The sequence below is a fragment of the Mustela nigripes genome, chromosome 16, assembly GCF_022355385.1.
Source record: "Mustela nigripes isolate SB6536 chromosome 16, MUSNIG.SB6536, whole genome shotgun sequence".
Taxonomy (NCBI): domain Eukaryota; kingdom Metazoa; phylum Chordata; class Mammalia; order Carnivora; family Mustelidae; genus Mustela; species Mustela nigripes.
The window spans coordinates 1,278,441-1,286,855 of record NC_081572.1 but is presented as its reverse complement, the minus strand read 5'-3'; the positions used below and the strand labels follow the sequence as shown (position 1 = coordinate 1,286,855).

General features: G+C 66.2%; 1 protein-coding gene and 1 long non-coding RNA gene across 2 annotated transcripts; both read left to right on the top strand.

Annotated features, from left to right (window-relative positions):
- The first annotated feature begins 277 nt into the window (after positions 1-277).
- Positions 278-3,290, top strand: LOC132004085 (collagen alpha-1(I) chain-like). Its single transcript, XM_059380156.1, has 2 exons — positions 278-326; positions 979-3,290. Exons 1-2 carry the CDS (start codon positions 278-280, stop codon positions 3,288-3,290), a joined length of 2,361 nt encoding a protein of 786 aa, XP_059236139.1.
- Positions 3,291-4,127: 837 nt separating this feature from the next.
- LOC132003523 (uncharacterized) lies at positions 4,128-6,870 on the top strand. The gene is made up of 3 exons (XR_009400224.1): positions 4,128-4,317; positions 4,663-4,956; positions 5,156-6,870. It is a non-coding gene; the product is annotated as an uncharacterized LOC132003523 (long non-coding RNA).
- The last annotated feature ends 1,545 nt before the right edge of the window (positions 6,871-8,415 follow it).

Below are 8,415 nucleotides of genomic sequence, written 5' to 3'. Positions count from 1 at the left end.
GTCGCCCACCTGGAGCGGAAGCCTCGGGCTCGGGCAGGCCCAGAATGAGTTAGGGACTGGCTGCTCCATGACCCAGCTGACCCAGAGCCAGCCACTGCTGGGGAGCCTGCCCCTCCCCGAGCTGCCATGGTCCCCTGACTCCAGCAAGGGGGGCTGGGCCACCGCCTCAACACCCTCCTTCTCCTGGAGCTGCAGGGGCGGGGTGGGGGCAGCAGGGACTCAGGTGAGGCTCCCCACGCAGCGACCTTCCCACACAGAGGGCTCCTGTGGCACTGCGATGGCCCTCTCTGTCACCCTGAGCAGCCAGCCCAAGGCTGTCTCTGGATGTCAGGTGACTGTGACTGGACCACCAAGGCCAACAGGGTCTTATGGGTAAACAGCTGTGGAAGACAGAGTGGTCAGCGGGAGACCGTACTCTGCCCTCAGCAGGAGCCTCAGGGCAGAGACTGAGAAAGGGCGCTGGGGTGAACCAAGGTCGGGGTTAGGCCTTGGCTGAGGATCCCACGTCCAGGGATCAGCCTGGGCTAGTTCACTGGATGATGGGGGGGGGGGTTCATGGCAGGGCCTATCCGTGTGGGGGACGCCCTATTCCCAGCCAGGCCACGGTGAGGAGGCAGCCTGAGTTCCAGGCCCAGCTGTGCAGACAGAGGTCCTGCCAGGTGGGGGACAGCGTAGGGGAGGTGTCACTCGCTTGGACCTTGCTGTCACCTGCTGAGGACCCCGCCGCCCGGAGGGTAGAGCTTGGAGGCACAGAGGTGTTGGGAAGGGCCCAGAGGGACCCGAGAGGCATGGTGGGTCTCGGCCTTCTGTATCGCGTCTGGAGGAAGTGAGTGTTGAGGGCCTGTCCCGGCCACCCGTCCCCCCGTAAGGGCGGAGTTAGTCCAGGTTTGCTAATGGAGTTGCTGAGCACCAAGCCCTTGACGGGGCGGCCCAGGACCCTGGAAAGGACGAACAGCGGTTCGTCCTTCGCCTCCTAAGACTTTGCCGCATCTTCGCCGCTACCCGGCGAGCTGCGGGGCAGCCTTGGGGCTGGAAGTGGCCGCCGGGCGGGTCTGGGGACCAGGTCTGAATACGGCTCGCGGCCTCCTGCGCCGACCCTCCGCGTCCCATTCTGGCGTGAACCAGGAGATCAACCTCCGGCGCCGCCGAGGGCCCTCCCAGCGGGAGCCCGCCGGTCGGCAGGAGCGGTCCGGGGGCGCCCTCCAGCGGCCGCGGCCCGGAAGGCGGCCGACCTGCGGGACCCCCGGCGGGGAGCGGGGGCTGGCGGTTCCCCAGCGTCCGGCCTCCGACGCTCCGCCCGCCGGAGCCCCGCTCCTGCCGGGCTGGGGGGATCTAGGAGCCGAAGGGAGGCTGCCGTGGGACAGGAAAAACGAGACGCCTTCGTGGGGGACGCCGAGGGGCGGGCGCGGCTGCGGGGGGGACCCCGCGGCAGGCCGGGTCTGGCTCGTCCGGGTCGGGGCGTCGTGCGGTCCCGGTGTCCTTCCCGGGCCCCGCCAAAGCCCCGCGGGCCGCCGCTGGAGCGGAGCCGGCGGACGCCGTGCTCGGGTCGCGGCCTGGGGCGGTTCGCCCGCTTGGCCCGGACGAGCCCCGAGGTCCGGCACGTCCCAGCATCTTCTCAAGTTCGGGCCCACGTGTCTGACGTCACACTCGCCGCTGTAGGGCCACTTCCGTGCCCAGTCGGTGGCCTTCACCGTGCGGCGCTGTCGTGCGCGCGTCGTCGCCGCGGGGTCCCCGAGCAGCCGCCGCCAGGGCGCCGCGACCCTGCCTGGTGCCTCCGCCCGCGCGGCCTCTCGGGACCGGCGGGGGCGCACCGCGGGGCGGGGTGCGGTCCCGCAAGCTCGCCCTGCCCTGCGCTGGCCGCGTCCGTGAGCGCCGCCGCGGGATCCCCGTGCGGCCGCGGGTCCGAGCGGCCTCCCTCGGGCGGGGACACTCCGCCGCGCGCTTCCCCTGTGCGGGGGCTCGCGGACGCCTGCGCTGTCCCCCCTCGCCCGGCTGGGGCGGTGCGGGACGCGGCGCGCCAGCCCCGCACGGCCGCGCGCTCCCACGTCCCACCGCCGCGTCCCTCCGCCCGGGGCTGTCGCCGCAGCGGCCCGAGGGCTACAGGGCGGGACCCACTTTCTCAGACGTCTGTGCGCGAGAGCCGAGAGCGGGGCCTGTGCGGGGGCCGGGCGGAGGCAGGCGGAAGGGGGCGGCCGCTGCCCGCGGCGCAGGGAGTCCCGTGCGGGCCCAGTCGCAGGACCCCGGGAGCGCGACCCGAGCCGACGGCAGACGCTGCACCGACGAGCCCCGGCGCCCCCGAAAGCGACCTTCTTCTTCGCTACTCTGTGTCCACTGACGGCGGCTGGTCGGGGGCCGACGACCGGTCACCGCCAGCCCCACCCCCGCCGACCGTCAGGGACGCCGCTGCTGTCCGCGGGGGTGGGCTCGTGGCTTTGGGATGCGCGGGAGCGGGGCGGGGGGCGAGCAGAGGCGGCGCGGGCCGCCGTGACATCGCGACACCGTGCGAGGGCGCCCCCGGCCCGCGCGGCGCGGGGCCTTCCGGTCGGCCAGACCGCCGCCCCATGCACGGACCCGCTACGGGGGGGGGGGGCGCGGCCTCGATCGCGGGCTCACGGCGCCCACTGCCGGCCCGCAGCCGAGCGTTCCCGGAGGGGCCCCGCCGTCCCCGCCCCCCCGCTCCGGCCCGGCCCCCGGCGCCGGCCCCGCCCCCGCCGCGCGGCCCGCCAGGAACCGCGCGTCCATTGGCCGACAGCGCGACGGTCCGGGCCAATCGCGCGAGGGAGGCGGCCCAGCGCCCAGTGGGAGCGCGGTGGGCGGGGCTGCGGGCGCGTGCGCACTGGACCCACTGCGGCCCCGCCCCCGTCCGACCCGGGTTCCCGCGCGGGCTTCGCTCCCGGCCGCCTCTGGAAGCCTGGGCGCCCCTCCCCGCGCCGGCCTCGCCGGGTGCCCCCGCGTCGGTGCTCGCCCGCCCCTCGTCGGCCCCGGGCGCGCGGACCCTCCACCCAGGACCGGGAGGAGGAAGCGCCGGGTCGCCGCGGCGTCCTCACCCGGCGGGCGTCCGCGCGCCGCACAAAGGGGAGGCGCGGGCCGGGCGAGACGGCCCTCGGGGCGCGCTGGGCGGCATCTGGCCGCGCATCTGCGAGACAAAGGCGTCCCCGGGCCGCGAGGCCGCTGCGGCGGGGCCCCGGCAGGGCGGGCCGGCCTCGCCCTCCCCCGTGCCCGCCTCCGCTCGCCTCCCCCCGCCCCAGCCCCAGAGCCCGGTGGAGAGGCTTTGGGAGAATTTCCGTTAGGTCAGCTCTGCTTCAGGGGGAACTAGTCAAATCGAGGGCGCCCGGCCCTCCGCGGAGAGCCCTCCTGCCAGGTTCCAAAGGCCGGCGGGGACCCTGGACCTCCCGGACAAGACCTTGCCCTTGTCTCGGGAGCCGGGCCTCTGGCGGGAGCCGGCCCCTGTCCCCGCCTCGGGCCTGCCCAGGTGGCCTGGGAGGCTCTACACAAAGGCCGAAGGCCAGAGAAAACCCCTGCCCTCTGCCCACTGCGCCCTGCCTGGGATCCGGCCACAGAGGGAGAGCCCCGGGCCTCCAGGAAGGGGAATGGGCTGAGTGACAGGGCCAAGCAGGTGGCTCACTCTTCCAGGGAGCCCAGCTCCGTGCAGAGAGCACTTTGGGGAGGAGCATGGGCCCATAACACCTCTCGCTGTGCACAGTGGGGGGCCACCCTTGGGGGCAAGCACCACCCCATCCCCTTTTCCCTCTCCTCTCTGTTGCAGGGTCCTGGGGGTGTGGGGGCATGTCCAATGGGCTGAGCCCTCTGCTCCCCTGGATGGCTTCAGGAGCCCCAGGTCCTGACAGGGAGTGAGGACAGGGAGGGCCTCAGAGGGGCTGGTGGCCTCAGGGCTGGGGAGGTAAACCTCTGTGAGTCACCCGGCTCCCAGCCTCAGTGCTCTTAACCCAAACTGGGAATCCGGCTCTGCTGTCCACACTGCACTGCTAGAGTTGGGGACTCCCCACAAAGCTCTCAGGAGAAGCCAAAGTCCTCCCGGGAACTCAGCCCCATTTCTTTTATTTCTTTTCTTCTTTTTTTTTTTTTAAGATTTTGCTTATTTATTTGACAGGCAGAGATCACAAGCAGGCAGAGAGAGAGAGGGAAGCAGGCTCCCTGCTGAGCAGAGAGCCCATTGCAGAGCTCAGATCTGACCAGAGCGGAAGACAGAGGCTTAACCCACTGAGCCACCCAGGCGCCCCTCACAGCCCCATTTCATCAGACCACTTCCCTGTTCTGGCCCTGACCACCTCATGGCCCCAGGCGCTCAAGCTCCAGGTACACCCCCGTCCTGTGGTCCCTGGAATATACCCAGGCCTGCTCTCACCCCAGGGCTTTTGCAGTGTCCGTGCTTCTGGGGACCTCTCTCTCCCCTTCCATCTAGGTGCCCCCCTCCTTCGAATCTTTGCGCAGAGGGGCCTTCTCCAGCCCCTGCTCCAGCTTTCACCCCCCCTTTTCCTCCGAAGCTTGCATCCCGCCCCCCACGCTGCAGTTTCCTGGCTTTTAAGTCCGTTTCCCTCACGAGGATGTGAGTTCTTTCTGCCCATTGTGTGTGCAGCCGTATCCTGAGAAGGGGGCCCTCCCTAAGTATTGGTTGACAATGAACCCACCATACATCTGTAGGCCACCTTTCAGATCAAGGCCGACCCTCCCAGCAGCCCCACCCCAGAACCAGTACGCAGCAGCAAGCGGGGCAGCAGCAAGCGGGGCTGCTTTGTATCACATACACGACCAAACGCGGACATTCTCAGCACATCAGAGCGCCTCTGTTAGGAAAACCCGCAGCACTTCAATAAAATGGAGGCCGTGGCTGGGAGCAGATCTTCTGCCGTGACCCCAGCGGAGCTGAACGACGCCCCCCCAGCTCAAACAGCTGCCAGGTGTCCTTTCTCACCTGGCAGACGCAGGCACGACAAGGTGGGTGCAGGGCAAAGGCGGGGAGGGCAGGGGCCCCGCTGAGGACCGGAGGGCGTCCTCCCCCGCGGGCGGCCTCTGGCTCCTGGGCTGCTGACTCCCGGGTGTGGCACTGTGGCTGCAGGGGCTGGTCCCAGGTAGCTGGGGTGACCGATCCGCGCCACGGCCCCATCCTGCCCACCCCTCGCTCCTTCCCCATCAGCTCCAGCGCCGTTTCGTATTGATGCTCCGGGACAGCAGCTGGGAGATGAGCCTCTCGCCGGCGAGTGGCAGGTCGCAGTGGGAGCCCCACTCGTGACCTCAGTGAAGAGGCTCCCGGGCACCGGGCTCTGGGCGGGAGGCCGCCAGGGCAGCCCCAGAAATGCTTATTAAAGAGCCGATAAATCACGGCTCCACCCACCCTCTCCCCTCCGCCTCGCTGTCTGACTTCCTCATACTGATGCATTTAATTTATCTCTAAAAATGGGCGAGACTGCTTCTTTGATTTCCACAGGGGCCACATGGGGCAGAGAGCTGACAAATTATCTCCCGACCCTGGATGGCTGATGTCATGGGGCCCCAGCACGGAAGGCCCCGTGCCGGTCTCCCCGACGCCCCGCAGTTGGGCTGCGGGCCATTCCCCAGGCGGTGTCGTCAGAGCTGGTGCTGTCCTGGCAGCTGGCTCGTTTGTCCATAGCGGTGGACACCCATCGGTCCACGAGGCCCCCAGCAGGCAGCAGGGCCTGGCCCCTGACCTCTCTTGTCCATGCCTCCCATGGGGACAGGCGGCCTCAGGACAGGGGCAGGGGTGGGGGCGCTGACCTTCCCTTGGGCCGGACAGTTTGGATCATTTTTTTGCCTAAATCACCAAGATAGGCAAAATCTGTGGGAGTCAGAAAAAGGGATTTGTTTTCAGCACATTAATATTTACGGTATAAATAAATCTGGAAAATGTCCAAGAGAATTACTTGTCTACACTGGACAAGGTGAGGCCATCCGAGTCTGAAGGAGGCATCCCAGAACGGTTTCCAGAAGAATCCCAGCCGAAGAGCCACACTCTCTCCCTAGACATGGCCCTCAGCCTCCTTCAGTGGCCTTGAGGATGCACTTGAGGCATCTGGGCTGGGGTGCCAGGAGACCACACAACGGGACCTCACCAGGTCACCCGGGCTGAGCGCCTGCTTCCTTGGGGTCCTTCCTGCTACCTGGGAAAGGCCCTCTGTCTTCCAGAGGCTTCTGTGGGCTGCCCGGTCTCATCCACCAAACTGTCTGGCACTTTGTTTCTCAAGGTTGGGTGTCTGTGGCTGTCGGCAAGAATCCCGACTGAGGACATATCCCGAAATGACTCTGGGGTGCCCCAGGGTGAGCCTTTGTAAGCCCTCAAGCGCTCTGTGAATGCGCGCGTTGATCTGCAGAGGCAGGTGTGAGGGCGTCGGGGTCGGGCACCAAGTCCGCCGCAGGCGGGGCAGTGCCCGGTGAACGGGACAGGAGACGATGGGGCTGGTTTTTCTCCTGTGACCTGGGTTTCGCGTGAAATCAGGAGGCGGGGCTGTCCGCGTCCAGGACCGCACCCCTCTGCCCTCCGCTCCAACACGGCGAGCGGCTGGCCCGCGTTTTGTCCTCACGGTTTGCTAGGCGGCTGCTGGAATGTCGACCGTGGCTCACAGTGCACCGCACAGCCGGCTGTTGGGGGTGGGGGAGAAGAAAAGAAACGAGGAAGACGCAGGCCCGGTCACGCGCCTCCTATTTGTTTATGCATTCTAAGGATTCGACTTATTGGGGTACCCAGGTCACTCAGTGGGTTAAGCAATTGCCTTTGGCTCAGGTCATGATTCTGGAGTCCCCAGATTGAGTCCTGGCTGGGGTTCCCTGCTCAGTGGGGGGGGGGGTCTGCTTCTCCCGCTGACCCTTCCCCATCATGTTCTCTTCTCATTCTCGTTCTCAAATAAAGAAATAAAATCTTTAAAAAATTCTGGGGCGCCTGGGTGGCTCAATGGGTTAAAGCCTCTGCCTTCGGCTCAGGTCATGCTCCCAGGGTCCTGGAATCGAGCCCCGCATCGGGCTCTCTGCTCAGCAGGGAGCCTGCTTTCCCCCTTCCTCTGCCTGCCTCTCTGCCTACTTGTGATCTCTCTCTGTTAAATAAATAAAAACTTTAAAAAAAGAAAAACAAAAGATGTTATTTTCAGGTCATCTCTACACCCAACATGGAGCTCGAACTCACAGCCCCAAGATCCGGAGTCTTCGTGCTCACCAACAGAGCCAGCCAGGAGCCCCGGAAGAAGGATTTTTTAAAAGATGCATTTATTTCTTTCAGAGTTAGAGAGCACGTGCGCGTGTGACCAGGGGGCAGGGGCGGAGGGAGAGAGACTGCCCACTGAGCACAGAACCTGACACGGGGCTCCATCCCAGACCCTGAGATCATGACCTGAACGTAGACCAAGAGTCAACCGCTCAGCCCTCCTGAGCCAGCCACGCGCCCCGGGCGGAGGAGCTAAGTTTTTCATTAGGGATCGGAAGGCTCACAGGTGAGCCGCGGTGGCGGGGCTCACGCAGCTGGTCGGGGAGTCTACGGTCCCGCGGCCGCCGCTGGCTCCAGCCACCTCAACACCGCAAAATGCACCCAGTGCCACAAGCCGGGAGCTCACGGGGCCCACGGCCACCCCTGCCGTCAGCCACGTCCAGGGCTGTGACTCAGGGAGGGGATGACCCAGTTACCAGAACCTGAGCCACTGACCTTAGGGGACAAGGGGCGGTGAGTCGGCATGACATAGTGGAAAGCAGTTTGGGGATGCGTACGAAGAGCCCACAGATGGGCCCAGGAGCGTCACCTGGGGGAGCCTCCCTCGAGGATGGTGGCGGGCGCGCAGGGAGCTTCTACCGCTCAGGCCATCACAGCGAGGTGGCTTTTAACCCTAGCCCGCGGGGGCAGCTGACTTGTCCGGCGAGACACGTTCGCGAGTATGTGATCACCCGGGGACACGCTCACGTGCCCGTGGCTGTCTGGGCAAAGCGCGGGGACGCGGGATTCACCGAGCCCAGCCCCCGAGGCCGGCCTGCTGTTCGCTTCGTTGGCAGAAGGCGCCGAAGAAGCTCCCCATTTTAGCAGAAATTTCTCCCCGAAAATTAGGTGAAGTCCTCAAATGTCAACGCCTTTGGAGCAAGCTCCAGGTTGGCTGGCTGAGAGGGTCGGACGAGTGGACATGGCCAGACAAGCTCATAAAGTTGCAGAGCCGGGAATTGCCTCCAGTACGTTGTGTGTGACAGAAACTTAGAGCCGCCTCGGAACCATCCGGGAGCCGCGGCGGACGGTGGGTTTCCACGGCCCAACACCGCCCAGCCACAAAGAAGGTGCCCCGCGTGTGTGGGCGTGGAAGTCACTCGCGTGCGGATAGAAGGAAAGTCAGATCCTGGAGGAATGTGTCCTTTAAATCCTAAATATCCTGAAAATAGGTTAACATGTGCCTCGCGAAGCACAGAGGGCAC